The 19,063-nt window shown below is 41.9% G+C and overlaps 1 protein-coding gene across 1 annotated transcript in view; it reads left to right on the top strand.

Annotated features, from left to right (window-relative positions):
• The window catches only part of ehbp1 (EH domain binding protein 1), a 146,707-nt gene that overhangs the window by 70,312 nt on the left and 57,332 nt on the right, over positions 1 to 19,063 (top strand). The window contains 5 exon segments of the mRNA XM_061040269.1: positions 542 to 590; positions 11,080 to 11,711; positions 11,713 to 11,902; positions 14,388 to 14,429; positions 14,570 to 14,716. Of these exon segments, the coding sequence (XP_060896252.1) occupies positions 542 to 590; positions 11,080 to 11,711; positions 11,713 to 11,902; positions 14,388 to 14,429; positions 14,570 to 14,716 (1,060 nt within the window).

Genomic DNA, 19,063 nt, shown 5'->3' with positions numbered 1-19,063 from the left:
GAGAGAAAGTGGGGAATGACATGCGGGAAAGAGGCCACAGGTGGGATGTGAACCCGGGCCGCCCGCTTGAGACAACAGCCTCCATACACTAACCACTGCGCCACCAGCGCCCCATTAAATGTTATTTTTAAACACTTTTATAAATGCACTCTGTTGTGAGATTCCTTAAATGTTTAGTATTTAATTTAACCCTCAACATATAGAAAACCTGCAGCCCAATCAAGAGAGCTCCCATGAAGATAATTTATCAGAGCTGTGCTGTGCTCTGCTGTGTGTGTACATGTCTGTATATGTTTGTGCGTGTGTGTGTGTGTGTGTGTGTGTGTGTGTGTGTTTATTCTGCACTCCAGTGTGATATTTTTTTCATATTTTCCACTCTATTAGTTCTGTTGATTGCACTGCTATGAAATTGCATGTTACAGTTCTAATGCCTTTACATGTGATGCATATTTAAACACAACTCTTTCTCCACTATCTCTCTTTCTCTCTCTCTCTTTTTCCCCTCCTGCCTCCCCTCCGACCCTCCCAACTGTTCTTGCAGAGACTACAAGTCGCTCAATCCTCAGGATATTAAAGAAAACAACAAAAAGGTAAGAGGCAGCCACCGCTGGGCCCTTCACACCACTTAGCTCCCTCCCATCCAGCTCTCCATTTGGCCTTATGTAGAGTTCTGCCATTAATCCTTCCACATTGTGTGTTTGAGGCGTGTGCTGGAAACACAGGTGAAGGCAGAGAATTGCTTCTGCACACAATAGCATACATGCACTACAGCCAACATTTTACAATCAAAGGGTTCCTTGGACACTCCCCGTGCTGTGATGTGTTGATGTCTCCATTTGTGCCCAGAACATAACTTAGTCACCTGGCTGAGGTGAGATGGTATCATAACTGCTGAGACTTCTCCAAAAGTCTGAATAATATCATATAATAAGGAGTTTTTGCCTCGCTCACGTCATCTTGAGACTGTGAATTGTTGTTTTTAGGGCTTTCAGTGTTAACATTCAATGACGATGTAATTAAGCTCAGAAATTACTGTAATACATTTTAAAAATCCCATTAATGTGCTATTTTGTACCCTTTAAGGCCCTGACACACAAAGGAGATCGTCGGCCGACGGTCCTAGTTGGACTGTCGGTGAGCGGTCGTTGCCCCAGTTTTTGCGTTGTGTCCGGCTCCGTCGCTAAACGTCCGCCCCTGTCGGCCTTTTTTTTGGCTGATTCGACATGTTGAATCGGCGTCAATAAGTTGAATCTCTCTGATTGGCTGTTTGGAGGTTTTATTTATCTCCAGCTCTCGACACAGGTTTGAGAAAGCCCCATGAGCCTGCCACTGTAGTATCCATGCTTTCACCCATTAGTGCGGTTTCTCCTTATTTGTCGCCTCCAGCTCTTCTTTTCTCTTTCCACTAAAAGACAAAGGGCTGTCAACGCCAGTGCCATTTTAATTTTTTTTAAATATTTTTTTATCAAGACATTATTCTCGATTAGTAGGCTACCTATAATACGAGTGGTGCGCGACAACGGTGTGAAAATGGTCTTCTTGTATCATAAAAATTGTCAACAACCACTAAATTCCCTCAATCCAGCACCAAAGGGAAAACATTAAATTGAATAGATGGTAAAACATGCTGGGAATCTTTGGAAGGTTCAGCCATTTCGCTCTTACGGGCTGTTTTAATCAAACTGAAATTATTAATCCATTAATAATCTTATCTTTAGCTATATTCTTTGTAATGTATTTGGATATGTTACAACAGCCCCTGCACATGGGGGCAGATGTTTGGTCTCAATCAAATATGTGACAACTGAAAGAACAGATCAAAGTCACCTGTTGTATCTCAATGGTTCTGCAGTTTTTTTGGATGTCGCAATAAAACCAGAAACTGGTTCAATTGCCCGTTCTCTCCTAATAACTATAATCCATGTGGGAGGAGTATCACAGTCTTTGGTTTCATTTCCCTCCAATCCTAACAAATTACAACCAACATACGCACTCAATTCTAAAGCTAAACAGAAATACCTATTCACACCTTATTTCCCCCTTTGCCCTGTCCCATCATATCTGCACAATCACTGTTGGAGGTGAACATTCGCACACATCCCTATTTTCCCTCTGGCTCTTGGCTTTCACATTTACCTCTTCCGTACACAAATGCACACTGCTGATTCCCTTTCAATCTTTCACTACACACACACACACACACACACACACACACACACACACACACACACACACACACACACACACACACACACACACACACACACACACACACACACACACACACTGTCCCCTGTCCCCTCCTTGGCCTGAGGGCTACACAGAACGATATGCGTCGGGTTCCTGCAGCTTGATTTCCTCTTCTCATACACACTCTGGCTCAGCGATAACCTCTGGTGGCCCTGTTAGGCATGAATGCTACCCTGTTGACAATAACCACAGTGGAGGCAGAGACCCAATCCCATATCTGCTAACTGCCCCTCTCCCCCCTCCAGGTGCTCAAGTAGCCCTGAAGAAATTGGTTAGATATAAGAAATATGGGAATATGCCGTAGAAGGTGATACCTGGTGAATAGTTGCTGCAATGTTGCAGTGTGCTGCAACCACCTTCTCTGTAAAGATCTACAGCAGCTTCTGATGTACATTTGGCCAAGTGAGCTGAGCCTTTGCAGAGCATGGAAGAGACACAGATGAATATCAGCTAACAGTGCTCATGTGGCCTTCAACAATATATATATATATATATATAAACATTGAGAATATGCCACACAAGGTGTTAACAATAAGGAAAAAATAATTAAGTAGAGTCCAATTCTTTTTGGTGTATAAAATACCATCAGATCTGACAATATCCTTCAGGGGTTTGTGACATTTTTTGATGTTTGTCCAAAAGAGTCTTGGTACTACGTGTAAAAACTGAGGTTCTAATGCACAGCTAGTCAACAAACCAGAGAAATAACAGATTACAAGCAAACATGTGAATGCAACTCTTCGTAAGCTTCATGACTAGAACACCCCAAGCTGCTGTGGGTCGTACTACATGCTTGATGTTTTAGCGAACAGTTGTTATAGAACAGTTTACCGTAAGTATATAATTATACGTTTTAAGTAATTTGACTAGACTATGCAATTTCACTTTGTCACATGTCTATAAAAAGACATCTGCAGATATCCAGGCCCACCCGCAGAAATTTCTGGGCCTCTGAAAAGTCCAGTGAATGGGCCCTTCCAGGGTATGATTTAAATCAACGTATGTACATTCGATCAGTACTGTAAGTGCTAGCCTCCTGGCTAACATTAGCTCTCTCTGCCTGGCTCCCATCAGCCTTTGGAGTTGACTGAAATAAGTTTGTTAACACATTTATTATGGGGTCAAATGTCAGAGCCAGCCTCCTTTTCTTGGCATACTCACTTTGTGCAGGTCCTGGAATGGTTATACTAGGTGTGACATAAGTGGCATAACAGTTCAGCTCATTGGGCCCGCTTACGTTGGTAACATTACAAAATAAAAGGCTCATATGATTTTAAGAAGAGGGGGTTTACATGTAAGTAAGTAAGTTTATTTGTATAGCACCTTTCACAGATAAACATCACAAAGTACACAAGAAATGTGGAAACAGGCTACATTTAACCGAGGCAACAATAAATAACATTTAGTTATGTTCCTATAAAAGGTAATGGTGAGTATTTAGGTGTAAATTAAAATGTGGTCATGGGGCGCTGGTGGCGCAGTGGTTATGTATGTAGGCTATGGTCATCCAAGCGGGCAGCCCAGGGTAGATTCCAACCTGTGGCTCCTTTGCAGCATGTCATTCCCCACTCTTTCTCCCCCTGATTTCTGACTATCAACTGTCCTGTCTCTCCAATAAAGGCAGAAAATGCCCCTCAAAAAAACAACAAATAAATGTGGTCATTGTTGCTTAAAATTAGGAAGAGCCATGTTTTTTCCATGGGCCCTCCCCATGTGACTGGGCCCCAGGAAGCTTCCCCCCTTATCCCCCCTTATGGGTGGCCTTGCACATACCTTCCAAACATATGTCAGCAGGCTTTGGTTGTGTGCAGCAAAAATGTTTGTGTGGACTAGAGAGTAAGAGAGGCGAAACCGATTAGCTGAGTTACAGTCTGGAAACCCATTGGCCATGGAACAATGATGATACAGCATTTGATGAACTCCAAAAACAGACATCTCCAAAGGAGTGTCGAGATTGTAACTCCAACCACACTCCATTGCTGTGACTCAAGTTTGTACTTGTACTGTAAACAATGACCAGGGCCTCAAAAATGTTCAGGCAGAAATATCCTTAGCTCATAAGAAAAACTCCTGGCAACACCAAAAGCCCTGAAAATGGGTCATTACAAGATTGACTTGATTATGACACAGTTATAAACCTGATGTAATTTACAAAGCTGTTGCTTTTTAACTCCTGTCCCTAGTGTTTGTTTTACATGGACAAAGTAATATAAAAATATAAAGCTTTCTATTGATAAGCAGCCACAATTCACTACAGATAAGGAAAAAAATAAAAATGCCTTTACCACCATTCCCCATAAGTGATAAGCCCAACATTTAATAATATCAGTTTATAAAGTGAAACAGTTACTGTGACTGATCATTTTGATTGATTAAGAAAAAAAAACATAGGACCCACACTTTGTTATTGATAACTGTTATGTACTCCAAGGTTAAAATGAGTTTGACATTGACAGTAGCCCTTTTCAGACCGCCCGTCGAAGGCCAGACATTTAAGCCTCTGTGACGTCTCGCCTACACTATGAATGTCACGCAGGCGTAATGGGGGGGACGAAGTGATCCCACCTCTGTTCCACCTTCTGAGGTAGTAGAAGGGGCAAGATGGGATCAGCGGAGCCAGCTGGGGGAGAACAGCGCTGTTTGTGTGTGCGTGTCTGAGTGTTTGTGTATGTGGAGCTCCCACTGTTTCTCAGCTCGCCCTGCTTCCGCAACACCGTAATGCAAAGTGAACTCACAGACTAAGACACCAATACTTTGACGAAAGCTTTGTCACACTGCTGTTGAGAAATGTGTTGCATACTGAAAAGGGCTCGTGTGTTCATCTTTAAATTAGTTCTTAGATTAATTAAGAAATACTATATTAGGGCTTACACATTTGCAGAAGACTCCCGCAAAACTCCTGATATTTCCAGGAGGAGCTTCTGTGTGTGAACACAAAAGGCCAAATTTTTCACTCGGACTTGACCCGGAGTTTCTCCTGCCAGACACCTAGTATGTTTTCAGCAGCAAGTCCAAGTAAGCTGATGTGAGAACACGGCAGGATATTCTCCAAGCCCAATGGGAGAGGGGAGTGATGTTTATATACTGTGACTGCTGCACGATCACCACACACTTAATTAAACGGCTGCATTACGTTTTCTGTTCCTCAGTATGTTGTTCTCTGCTCTTCCGTTGAAATTGTGAATCTGTCAAACTACACGTACCATTGATATAAAGGGAAATATTGTCATTATGGCGTCGTGTAGCAAACACTGTTGCTTTGTCCGCTACTTCTGCGTCTTTATTTCACATCACATCTTACTTCAGGAGACCCCTGCGCCCCCCCGCCCATCTGACAGGGATAGTCTCCTGCTGTGAGGTGCATATGTGAACAGCCAGGTCAGGAGAATATCCAGAGTATATATGTGAAAACGGCTTATGTTAGATATGACGTCAGTGAGAGCAGTGCAGTTCAGTCACTGTACATGAATCATATTTGGTGTTGAATGTGACTGTGATTGTAAAAGCTTACTGGGTTCATGTCGCACCCTGAAGCTGTTGAACAAGAGAAGAGAGAGCCCATGATATTACCTGTAAGAAAACAGAAACCACTCACCACGGGCTCGGCTTGGGCAGCAAAGTGTAGCAGGTTGAAGACCCCGAAGAACAAACAGAAGAATGAAGAAAGAAACATGAAAGAGCAGCAAAGAAATAAATAAAATGTCTTAATAGGAAAATCAAAATGTGTGAAGCGCAGAATAGAACACGGTGATGAAAAGAGACTTGTTATTCACCCACAATGCTGTGGAGAGCTGCTTCAAAAGTAGAATGTATAGAATCTATTGAATGTGCAGCAGAAATGGAAATGTGTAAGAAAGACAACCATCTCTGCTTTTCATGGCTAGTTGATAGATATGCCCCCCGTCTCCTTTCACAGTCTATCTGTGAAGAGTGATTGCAATGAGCTCAGACTCAGCTGAATTATGACAGATAAGGACAATCAATACTGGAGCGTTGTTAGGGGGGGAAAAAGGAGAGAAGTGAATATTCAGAACATTTAAACCCTTTGAAATGATCCATTATTAATGGATTTGTGTATCTGTGTTAGACTGTGGATCATCCTGTGTCCACATGTTTATTTGTCTGGTTAGAGGCGTGTTTATTTGGACCACATGCTCCTCTGTCCTGTCTGTTTCCTGTGTGTGTGTGCGTGTGTGTGTGTGCGTGTGTGTGTGTGTGTGTGTGTAATGAGGCCAAGGAGAAGTCATTTGTCATGCCATCTGATAGTAAAGCACCAAGCTCCGGGCCAAAGCTCCCCGAGCACAACCGTAAGGGGTGGGGCTGAGGGAAGGGGTGTTGATGATTGACAACGATAGATAGCTGTCAGTCACTGAGAGGGAGTTGAAGGGGGAGGGGGGCTGCAGGGGCCTGGAGCTTCAGTGGCCTGGGGCAGGCCACGCTGACATTTAGACTGGACCAAAAGCTTTAGTCACTCAATTGATGGAAATGAGAAAACTAGATATGAGATATTGGTGGTAGAAAAACATTGTTCTAATCAGTAGATGTACATAAATGGCTTAAAACGCTATTTAAGGCTAGTTTTGAATGTTGCTAACCAAACATGTAAATCAATATAATTTATAATTAGAATGTTTAAAAATATTACTTCAAATTCTAGGGGATGTTAGCACTTATGATAGCCAACATCTTGTATAGCTGCAATTTATATCCTTGCTCTTTGCTATGCAGTACATCTGTCCTTAATACACAAAAACAGACATATTATTGAATATCCTGGACATGGCCATACAGTATAGTACTACATTTTATATGTTAAGAGTTTTGAAGGCCTTGAGTTTTTCTTTAGTATAATGAGTTGGGTTTTTTTTTGTACCCACTGACTTGACAGTGGGTAACGGTCAGGAAACCTCCCTCATTGCTAAGTCCTCTGCTGCCAAACCATTCGAATAATTGGAGAATATATTCAGCAAAGGGTCAAAGTCAGATATGAACCAATGGCCGCTGTGACCAGGCCTTCTGTACATTGGGCACATGATGCGATAACCACTAGGCTATCCGAGGACCCAATTTTCTAATTATTTTTGAAATGAGTATCAGGATTTTGATTTTACTTAAAGAACTTACCATGAGAAATAGAATTAGTGTCCACTTACAAAATGTAAAACATCCTCTCCTCTCCTCAGAGATTGAGATGGATAGTGATTTTTTTAAATATGCTTTCACATTTAAAAGTTAGAAAATAAAATGTTCCTGTTTGAAGTAAAAAACAATCTATAACAACTTGTGTTTAACTGACCCGTAATAAAAAAGGATACATATTTATGAATTATAACAATCAATATATCAATGAAAACAATCAAAAATGACTCGGATTATAATACCAAGTTTATCTTTGTCGAGTTATATTTCTTCCTTCCCTGTGCCCTTGAGCTCCATTGGTTTTCTTTTTTTATATTTAAGTTAGATTCAAGTTTTTTTCTGTGGTTAGTAAACGATAGATTACATAACCAAAGACGACCTAATCTCTTACCTGAGCGGCACATACTGTGTGATTCACCTTCAAGCAACAGGTCTTGCCTCAGTTGTCATCAGTGTCTCATCAGAATGACATCACCGGCACTCGACAAGCTATAAGAGAACATGTAGAAAAAATAAATCATGACTCTGAGGTCAACAATACTGTAGCAAATGTCAAGACGTACATCAACCATGAAACAAATCCAAGCTCGAGAGCTTCCCTCCTTTCTCTCCTCCTCCTCCTCCTCATGCAGCTTTCACGTTTTCCCACTCTCACTCTTTTCTCTTTCATTCTTTCATTCTGTCCCTATTGAGCAGCAAAGTTGTCGCTCTCTTTCACAGCCTACCCTGGGTGAGAAGGGAACAATGCAAGCACACTTTGCTCCCCTGAATACTTGTTAGAAACCCAATCAGGCCCTCTTATTCCCCATATTCTTTCTCTTTCTTTTCTCAATTTCTCTTTTCTTTCACACTCCCTTTCGGCCAGGGGAAGGAGGGGGAAACTTAAAACAGGCCTGCTGTAAAGGCAAACTCCTCTCTGTTCTCTCTTTTCTTTTTCTGGACGTCAGTTCTTTCTTCTTGCCTCGTCTCTGCAAGCACAAACACCTAGTTTCCATCATTTGAAAAGCACAAAAGAAGTGAGAGTGAAAGCGACTTCTAACAAAAGACATCATAATTGATTGTAAATTGAGAAACATCTCTCAGTTAAACCACTGTCTTGTTCTCTGTGTATCGCCTTTCTGATTGTGTGTCACCAGTTGTCTCTTTCTGTCATGGAAACAAAAACAGTTGAAGGAATAAGATTAACTACTTGAAAAGACTCCACCAGAAGTGTGTGGCAGTGTTTGTAGCCACAGAGACCCAACCCTATGTCGGTTTTTTCATAATTTGCTCTGACCTCCAGGTGCCAGATTATAAACACACATCCGAAATAGATACACATCCTATCCTGATGAAGGAGGCCAAATTGCTTTTGGATAACTGGAATTTCATCCATATAACTTTATTTTGTCTTGTATTGAGACTAAACATCAATAACAATGAATATAAATTCTTTGATTTAGTCCGGACAGTTAACATACTTTCACAATTTAGCTCAATCTGACATCACATAGACTTTGTGCTGGGGGACGGTAGGATAAAGTTTGTTGCATGTCCATTTTGACTTGTTCAGACATAATGGTGGAAGATCAAATCATAATAAACATTGTTTAATATTGTTCTAAACCCGGTACCAACAGTCCATATCTTCTAGTTTTTGAGTCAGGGATACACTGTGTGATTTAAGACTGCCAATTCCGATCTTGCATAGTTTAATGTGTTGTGATAAAAAAAAAAAAAAAAAAAACACGAATAGCGATCACAGCCCGATCCACTGCTCCCGACCTGTTTGATGAATTTCTAGCATGTTTGAAATTTTGGTCATATGACTGCATACACACACATAGTGAGAGTCTTTTGCTGATTCCCCAACTTCATGGCATATTCCCTGATTGTGTTAGCAAAACTGGGATACAGTGTATGAAAGCACCATGGCAACAGCAGGCATGCCTGTTTGATGTGACTTCCCCCTCCTATCAAATAAGGTATGGTGGAGAGAAACGTTGGCAGGAAACTGCTGTGGACCTCCAGTCTCCAGGGAATCAATTTTTGATTCAAATTTTGCTCGATAGTTAGCTTGTGGTTGTTGGTGATGCTGAGTGTGTGTGTTCATCTGAGAGAGTAATAGAGTTTTTTGATGGTGTTTATATTCAAGCCTTGCGTTTGATATAATTAAAATGCACAAAAATAGATCTGACTTCAACTCTGGTCAGTAGGAGTTTTTTTAATTGATTATTTCTAGTTTTATTTTCAGGCTTTTTGGGCCTTTATTGGAGCGATAGGTCAGAAATCAGGGAGAGAGTTAGTTGGGAAAGACACAGGGAAAGGAGCCACAGGTTGTACACAAACCTGGGTCACCCACCATAGCCTCCGTATATGTGGCGCACACACCACTGCACCACCAGCGCCCCATCAGTGGGAGTTTTTAACAGAAACTTTATTGACAATTCCCCATGCTCCATCGCAAGTTTATCATGCACAGTGTGAGCACTCTGGTCGTGCTTGACAATCAGACAGTAGAGTGTGAGCTTTGGTAGATCTAAAGTAGTGGAACCCTTAAATGAACCACTCAGTCCATCGTTAAAGATGAAGTGCCATCACTCAGAGACATTGACTGTTAAATAAGAATAGACCTCTTTTCAGGATTAATAAATCTAGGCATAAGTAGAGAGAGTGAGGACAGAGGAGGAGTTTTGTTGGAGCAGGACATGGCTGAAAAGGTGTTAGCAGACTCTTCAGAACAATCCCCACAGTAAATAAAGGTTGTAAAACACAGTGAGAGGGTGTGGATGTCAGAGAGGGAGCCAAAAAAAAAAAGAGGGAGATATTGATAGACTGGTGAGATCTGCGGAGGCAGTGAAACAAACGAACGCTGCAACAGGTTGGAATTAGATCAACACTATCAAGCAGGCTAGATACAAGCTCTGATACCTGCGAGAGATAGATGGGGAGGTTGTGTGTGTGTGTGTGTGTGTGTGTGTGTGTGTAAAAGGGGAGGTAGTGTCTGCGTGTGTGTTGTTAATCTATTTATTTACCTGTCATTGGCTGCGATAATGGTTTTCATCCCTTCCCTCTCTCTCTCTGTCTCCTTGTCTCAGTCTATCTGGTGATGGGGGATTGGGTTTCGGGTGTCGCTTGATAATCAAACCTGTATTTTCTCATCAGACTCTAATCAGACCAATTACACGCGTGACGGAGAGCGTGGGCAGGTTGATGCAGGGTAGCGATAAGGACACATGCACACACATAGTTTGGGATTAAGCGCTCTGTCTTGGGGTATCTGCGTCTCTCATCGGGGACAACCATCCCTGACATGACCTGTCAGCAGCCATACCAAAGGTATACTGTACCTGGCATGGTAAGCTATGTGTGGTACCTTACCTGCTGTAAGGTGTACCATACCAAAGGTGTCTCTTGCACACATAGAAAAATGATCACATACAAATATGGATCACGCTTGGATTGCAACAAATATGAATCATGTCTTGAAAGAAACCAGACAATTGAGTTCCATCCCTCCTAAGCATTGTTGTAACGGAGCCCAATTTTTCCTTTATTCAAAATGTGAAATTGTTTTTCCCCCCTGGTTTGTTTTCCCAGTGTTTTGTTCTACTGCAATATATTTGTACCATGAAATCCTCTTCTGTGGTGTGTGAATGTGTAGTTAAAAGTTTTAGTACTTATGTGTGTTTTTTTAATTTATTTTGGCAGGCATACGATGGCTTTGCGAGCCTTGGTATCTCCCGTCTCCTGGAACCATCAGACATGGTGCTGCTGGCCATTCCTGACAAGCTAACAGTGATGACCTACCTGTACCAGATCCGGGCCCACTTCTCCGGGGAGGAGCTCAACGTGGTGCAAATCGAGGCCAACAGCAGTCGCAGCACCTACAAGGTGGGCGACTTTGAGACGGATACAAATGCCTCCATAGACCAAGACAAGTTCTATGCTGAACTGAACGACGTGCAACATCGCCAGGCTGACTCTCAGCCTGTTGCCTCTGCTGGTGCTGAGTCTAACGGCACTAAAGCGGCTGAAGAGGAGGAGGCGATGGGTTCGGGTTGGAAGGCTGAGATAGGAGCCGTGAGCTTGCCAGCAGCAGGGCCTTTACATTCCCCCCCTCCTGTCTCGTCACCACGAACAGCATTAGCAGCCACAGCAACAAACTCGTCACACATGACACAGACAAGTTCTGAGGACAGGGGGAATCTGTTCAAAGCCAACACTTTGGACCTTAGCGAGTTACCGCAGAGGGTAGAGAGAGAGATGGAGAAGGAGAGACACCAAAAGGAGGAGGTGGGAGAGGAAAGAAGGGAAGGAAGTACTGAACCAGGGTCCCCAACCAGGAGAGGGCCCCCCTTTTCCTCCTCCCTCCTCCTCTTCCTCTCCACCCCATCAGAAACTAGGATTCTCCTATAACAGGGATGCAGACCTCATTAAGAAGAAAAGGGCCAGCCTGCGTCATTCAGAATCTGAGCCCGCCTCAGACACCAGCTCCCCCGCTGTCAACCACACAGACACGCCTCCTAAACAGGTAAGCAACCAGTCAAAAACACATTCTTATTGTAAATCCAAACTGAACATTGAAATACATGTGAAGTGACCAGTTCCTGAGAAATACATAACTCCTAAGGAATAAATAACTCCTACAATCTACCCATCTAATAAATCTTTTGTGGACATTTGTTTACAAGAAGGCAGAGGGGAGGGAGGTCTTCTTTGTCAAAGCGCTATTTTTTTTTTTTGTCAAAAATGCTCCATTATTTTCTTTTGCTCTTTAAAGTCTGCAAATAAGATTTTCTTTTTTCTGAGGTCCGATTAAATACTACTTTTGATTAAAGACAATCAAATTACCACTCCACTATTTTCAGTGATAGAAGCACATTCACTCTTAATTTTCCTTCTTAGACAGTCATGTACCTGCACGCTACCTGCTGACCTGAGGTCCATCACTACTATGTCTACTTTTAAAACTAAATTCAAAACCTCTCCAAAGCAAACGAATAGTTACTTTTTTTTGTATGTATGTTTGTGTGTATATATGATCACTCTTGTGGTCATCCTTTCTTCTTTTTTTATGCTGTTTATTGATTTTGTTTTTAACCTCAATGTAAAGCACATTGAGCTTATCTGCAATGAAATGTGCTATATAAATAAAATTGCTATAACTATTGCTTTATAATGACAGAAACTAAAACAACAAGGCCAAAATTAAATAAATGAAAGAATATACAGATTGAAAATGAAAAAACACAGCAGGAGTAAGACTGATGAGAACATATTAATACCGTCATATGTAAGGAAGATAATTTTTTTTTAAAGATATTTAAACTACTGAATACATTAAAAAAAGATTCAAACGAATAAAAGACTGAATATAAAATGCATTTAAGAAGTGGATACTAAAGTCACTATTTCAACCAGCTTTTTTTCTCCTCGGGCTGATCATTCCAAGCTGAGAGATAGCATAAAGATGCTCACCTTTAGATTTAGATCTTAACTTTGGCACTGCCAGAAGGCCCAGCTTCAGACCTGATGTTGAAAACTGACTCCATATTTATTTATTTATATAATTGGCCAGAACCAGATGCCTTTAAAATGAGCCGTTTGAATCTTACAATCTATTCCAAATCTGACAGGGGGACAACTGAACGAAGCAAGGCAAACCAATAAGACGCCAGCCTAACATCTTCTTTAAACTGTCTCACAGCTAATTATAAATCCTAAACCTTAAACAACGTCTTGCTCTGTCTGTATGATGAAGATTTATTTCCATCTTTCTACTTATGTCAGGCATTAACATTTGACAGCATTTACCTGCAGGTTCCTGGCTGGCCCCTAAATGAATCGTTCAGGTTTTTATCCTTGCATTGTGGCTTTGATTTAAATTTTCACGGCTACATCAGTCATAAGACAGAGGATGCAGTGAACATTCATCCCTTCCTGGCACTTGCTAAGCTATAAATCCCAACCTCATTGATGCCATTGCAGAGATGACCGTACTGAAATTCTCCCGTTCTGCATTAGATGTTGTCGTCGACCTGTCTCGTTGTCGAGACCAAGACGCATTGAGGCCAGGCCCTTAACATGTGGCGACTATGGAAGGCACCCAGGAGAACCCCCTGCTTTGACATTTCATTATATTTTTCATTATATTTCTCATCCCCTCAGTTGATGGCAGTTGGTGCCGTGACTGCTCAGGCGTGGCGACGCTTTGCGCACAGAACACCTCATCTCGTCTCACACACGCACTGGCTCACACCTGTATGTGTGTGTACACACTGTCACACACATTGAATACATTCCTGCCTGCGTCGGTTAACCCCAGATTACCGCTTCCTGTTTACAAGTCGAAAGGTCACGGGGCAGACGCTGGGGCGGCAGGGGGGTTATGACAGCTATGACACCCCATTTTGATCTGCTTATATCTAGTTTGTGGGATTCATCCTCGCCTGCACCCGGGTCAGATTAGACTTGTTGAAAGGATAAATATGTTTCAGTGTTATAAACAGCTGGGTTGTTATGGTATTCTGTTTAAGCCAAATGTAAAAGCTCTGTTTGCCCTGTTTGCACCCCATTACAATACAGCCTGGATTACCTTGCAGATAAAACTCTAAGCTAGGTATGTGTGTTTTGCTTTTCTTGTCAAAGCCGTCATGCTCTCCACACTGCTGGACCCAAACAGGGCTGTGAGCCCAGCTGTAGGCTGGCCCTTTAATGCCCAGGTGCAGGCCCTGCATATCATAGGGTGTATACCCTCGGCCGTTTTTATTCATTCTGTTTTATCTGTTTACTGTACAAGGATGAAATGGTAAAGCTGTTTGTACGAAAGATTGCTACTCTCAGTAAATAATCCAGTATAGATTTTTGAGGCATGCCTCTTAATTATTTCCACAAGGTCAGTAAATTCATTTGTTTAGGCATATTAGGGAAAGCATCGTGACTGCAAATGATACAAATTTGTTTTGAAAGCTGTGACTGCACCTGTAGTAAAAATATTGTATTTTTCTGTTGTAAAGGAGCCAACACCTGCCACTGTATCAAGCGTCACTGCAGAGAAGGTGAGTAAAAGTTTTTAGCCAGTAAGAAACTAAACGCGTTGAAATAATATTCTTGTATATGCACATTGTGAGAGAGCCCTTGTTTCTTGTCATTAGCATTGTTTCATGTCTTCACACTCTGTCTCTATTGTTACACACAGAAGGTGCTGTCTCGTCAAGAGGAGCTGAAAGAGAGAGCCCGACTGCTCCTGGAGCAGGCTCGCAGAGATGCTGCAATGAAGGCCGGAAACAAAAACATCCCAAACTCAGCTGTCAGTGCATCAAACAGAGCCACAACTGTCTGCGATGTAAGTCAAAGTGTGCTGTGTGTGCTGTGTGTGCTGTGTGCTGTGTGTGCTGTGTGTGCTGTGTGTGTGTGTGTGTGTGTGTGTGTGTGTGTGTGTGTCTGTGTGTCTGTGTGTCTGTGTGTGTGTGTGCTTTTTCCAAGGCTGAAACTGTTGACATTGCTCACTGTGATACTGTCGAGGAGGTCAGATCTGTGGTTATTTCAAAACAAGAAAAGTGGCTGTTATCACAGCAGAGGAAGACTCAGTTTGTGTCAGTCTGGGTCTGCAGGTTTCTGAGAAAGGGGCAGGTCTGTCTGACCTCTCCTGTGTGTAGTAAGTGAGTTTGGGTTGTCTGTTCCTGCCTCCTTGCTATACCATGCAGTGGAGTGTCGTACAGCATGCACTCAGTGTGCCGAAACAGCTAATAGAGTGACCAGCAGCCTCTTCAGCCCCTTCATGTCACTTCCACAGTTCTCTGCTCACTACACTTGCAACATGCTGGAAAAGCCTGTCCAGACTGTCTCATCCTCTGGCAGTCCACTTTGTTGAACACTTTATAAAAAGGCTTTGAGACTTTTCCTTATTAACTTCTTCTCTGACTCTCTTATGGACTGCTGAGCGTCGCAACCCAAACATGTCGGTAAGAAAAAAGTGGATGTGCTCCTTCGCTCTCTCTTCTGTCTCGTCCAGTCTCTCTTCTTGGTCATCTTAAGACTGCACAATTTTTATGACATTCCGACCTAATTTGTTGCCCCCTCAATTTCCCCCTGAACATTGAGTAAATGTTGTACACAAACACCTGTCAGCAAAAGTACATTTGTGGTTAAAAAAAAAGGAGGGATGAGAATCGCTGTACCAAAGCAAACTAGACCAGAGAGGACGCGAGTGAAATTGGCAGCTCTGAACCCAGCACGCTCCACTGAATATAATATACTGGAAGGGAGGGGGGCACACCGATGGACCAGGACTTACCCTGGGAATGCACTGTGGTCAAATCCTCAGTGACGAGAAAGGAAAGGGTGGTAAGAGAAAAATATGGCCTTCTGAGAATCGGACGACAAAGGATTTGAGGGTAAAATGAAATAAATACCCTTTGGTAATGAAATATCTAAAAGGCAGCAGCTGCATGCCCCTGCTTTTTCTGCCTGAATTCTTAAAGAGATATATGCCCTTGAATTAGATGGTTTTAAAGAGTGTGTTTGTGTGCGTTTGTGCATAAATAAGTGTGTTGTCAGTGGCAGGCAAATGTGTGCGTTTGTGCCTGTGTGCAGGAATAACCATTTCGGCATAATCTGCAGGAATAAATGAGGAACTTCCAAGGACTAGTGGTGTTAAAAGTCTTCAGAGGACGAAAGCAAATTAAAAGAGTTCTTTCAAAGCTGTTGCAGTGGCGATATATTTCCTTGGTGACAAAAAAAGGTCCTCTTCCCTGCCTTGTTGTGCGGGAAGATGGCTGACTTCACATAGATTAGCTCCTTAAAGAAGCCATGCCTACACTCAGCTCTTTCTTGCTCCCTCTTCCTCTGATTTCCTTACTCATTTCCAAGGACAATTGGTTAATAACCCCTTTACAAACACACATAAATACACACTCATCCCCCACACACATCCCCCACATGAATAAGCGCAGGAGGGAAAGGAGGAGGGGCGAGCGATATTGAATTGTTTACACTTTTTTTAATAGAAAACATTGATCAAAGGAATACGACTGGCCTTGAGGCCAGTGTGCTGATAATTGTTAGTGATTCAGATTAGATTACTTGATGTCTTGTTTTGATTAGTGTGTGTGTGTGTATGTGTCTATGTTATCAGCTGAAGAGGCCCAAGCTTTTCCCATTTAACTCTCCATCCGTCTAAGTAGGTGCTTTGCGGTTTAGCATGCATAAGGTATAATTTAATTCAATTAAAGCAGCCTTCATTCTTCCAGGGAAACGGCTAATGTGGGGGCAGCACAATGATTTGTGCAGAGGGAGAGGAGGGGGCTACATTAGATGTTTTGGGGGTTCAGAGGACAAATGACCAATCAGTTCATTTGTTATAGTAAGTATACATGTGTTAACTTGAAACATATCTTAATCAAACCTGTAGAACATGTGAGTTCTTTGTGGCTGCACATTTCTCTTTAGTGCCAGAAATGTTTAATCAGCCATTCAAAAATGTATTAAAAAAATAATTGTTCATCAAAATAATCACAAGATATATAAATATGTATACGGCATATAAAAAAAACGTATGTAAATGTTTTTTTGAACACTTTCTGGAACTCCGTAAGAGTAAAATGAAAAGCTGGAATCACGAACAGGGTCTGCTCCCACTGCAAAGATAATTCTTCAACCTCTTGCCTTCCCCGCTGACACAAGCCACTACAGTTTTACTCTGGGTCAGAGTACTTTATACTTAGTGTTTGTATAAAGTAAATAAGTAGTATAGTAAACCTCTATCAAAGTCTGGTACAACAGTTTTGGTGGAGGACTACGGATAATAATTGAACTCGTATTTCTCATCTTTCTTTTACATTTCAAGACAGGACTAGAAGTTTTCTTTGATTGTTTTTGTTTTGATGAAGAAAAAAAAAAGGTAGGCCTTTGTCCTCTGTGATAAATCAGATGCACATACAAACTGACGTATGAATGCGTAAGTAGCACCAGAAATATTGACAACAGTTGTATGTCTGTACGAGGTGATTGAAATGAAATTGAATTAGTATACATACTTCCTTACGAGGGGTGTAACAGTCCACAGAAGTCACAGTTTGGTTAATACTTCGATTTTGCGGTCACGGTCTGGTACTACAGTTTATTTTGAACTGACAGAAGCTTAAGTTAGAGGGTTTTTTTTCTGCACAGTGTTGACTGGAACTATCTGCAATAGTTGCTACAGCCTCTAGTTTGTTAAACATTAAATTAACAGTTACCAAAATTATGAAAATGTAAAGCAAGACTGAACATCCTCTGATCTGATAATATTAAATAAATAAAATGTCAAATGTAAGACACAATAAGATTTGTGCTTGTATGAGCAGTGTATCATATTAATGAAGGTGACGGTGCGTGATAAAGAGTAACAAAGACTACGGTCTAGACCTGCTCTTTTTGTAAAGTGTCTTGACCTAACATTTGTTATGAATTGGCTATGTGCAAATAAGATTGATTGATTGACTGATATTGATTACTCCAAGTTGATGAAGTTTGCAGTCACTGTGGGATTTTATTCAGCAGGGAAAGGTCCATTCGCCTGTTGTTAGTGCTGATGTGTGTGCAGTGGACACTTCATGCTCAATCACTGCTCATAAGGGGAAAAAAGGGAGACCAGGGACTGGCTCATGTACGCACAGGATAGGACATTGTAACGAAGCTTGAGCCCAACACTTTTCATAAATACTTGAGGCCACGTCCTCAAAGCCGTTAAAATGTACAAGCAACTAGCTTTATCACCTTATCTGCTTTCACATCCAGAGGCTTTTTAATAAGAGCGGGAATAAGTTGTTGGCACACCCGTTTTCATTTGCTTGACTCCAAAGTATGGCACCTCTGGGTGTTGCTGTCTAATATTCATGGCCATGTTTGAAGCATTTCCAGTGACATACTTTATAACTGATTTAAAGATACAGACTGGTCTTCTAGCTCTGCCGTGTCAACTTGCTTTATTATTCTTGTAATGTGTGTGTTTTGTTTTGTCTGCTTCTTCTCCTTCTTTGTTTGTTACCATGTGTGACTGCCTTTTTTCTCCACTCAGATATATTCTTGGTATGACTACATGCACCAAACCATGATGGGTTAGGATGAATACATATACAGTTACACTCCTAGTACGTACACGTCCACAGCTACAGTGACTGTGCCTTCAACATGAATGTAGTTCAATACAGAACAACATGTTGGTTACTTGTTTGATGTCTGTGTGTGTGTGTGTGTGTGTGTGTGTGTGTGTGTGTGTGTGTGTGTGTGTGTGTGTGTGTGTGTGTGTGTGTGTGTGTGTGTGTGCGTGTGCGCGTATGCGTGTGTAGCCCTGTTCTCTTGACCTATGCTCTCCCTCCTGCCATCCCTAATTGTAGCCCACGGTGACCAGTTCTTTGATCTAAGGTCACAGGTTCACTTTTTACTTTCTCTTCCTCCCTGTCTTCTCACTCACGTTCTCCTTCACTCTCTTTCTCTTCATTTATCCGTCTTTTTCCTCTCATTTATTCCCAGTCATGTACTCCCCGTGTTCTATGATAGACAAGCAGTACTAATAATAGTTTTAGAGCCCACTACACCCACCACCTCCTCCTGCTCTTCATAGCTAAACCTTTATATACCAGAAGTCCTTCACCATGCAGATGCCTCGTAATGGTGTAATGTCACCAGCCCCTAGAAGTCCTGCAGCCAC

Source organism: Labrus mixtus, chromosome 6 (assembly GCF_963584025.1).
Source record: "Labrus mixtus chromosome 6, fLabMix1.1, whole genome shotgun sequence".
Classification (NCBI taxonomy): Eukaryota; Metazoa; Chordata; class Actinopteri; order Labriformes; family Labridae; genus Labrus; species Labrus mixtus.
Note: the sequence above shows the minus strand (reverse complement) of the source record. Positions and strands in the feature narration are given on the sequence as shown.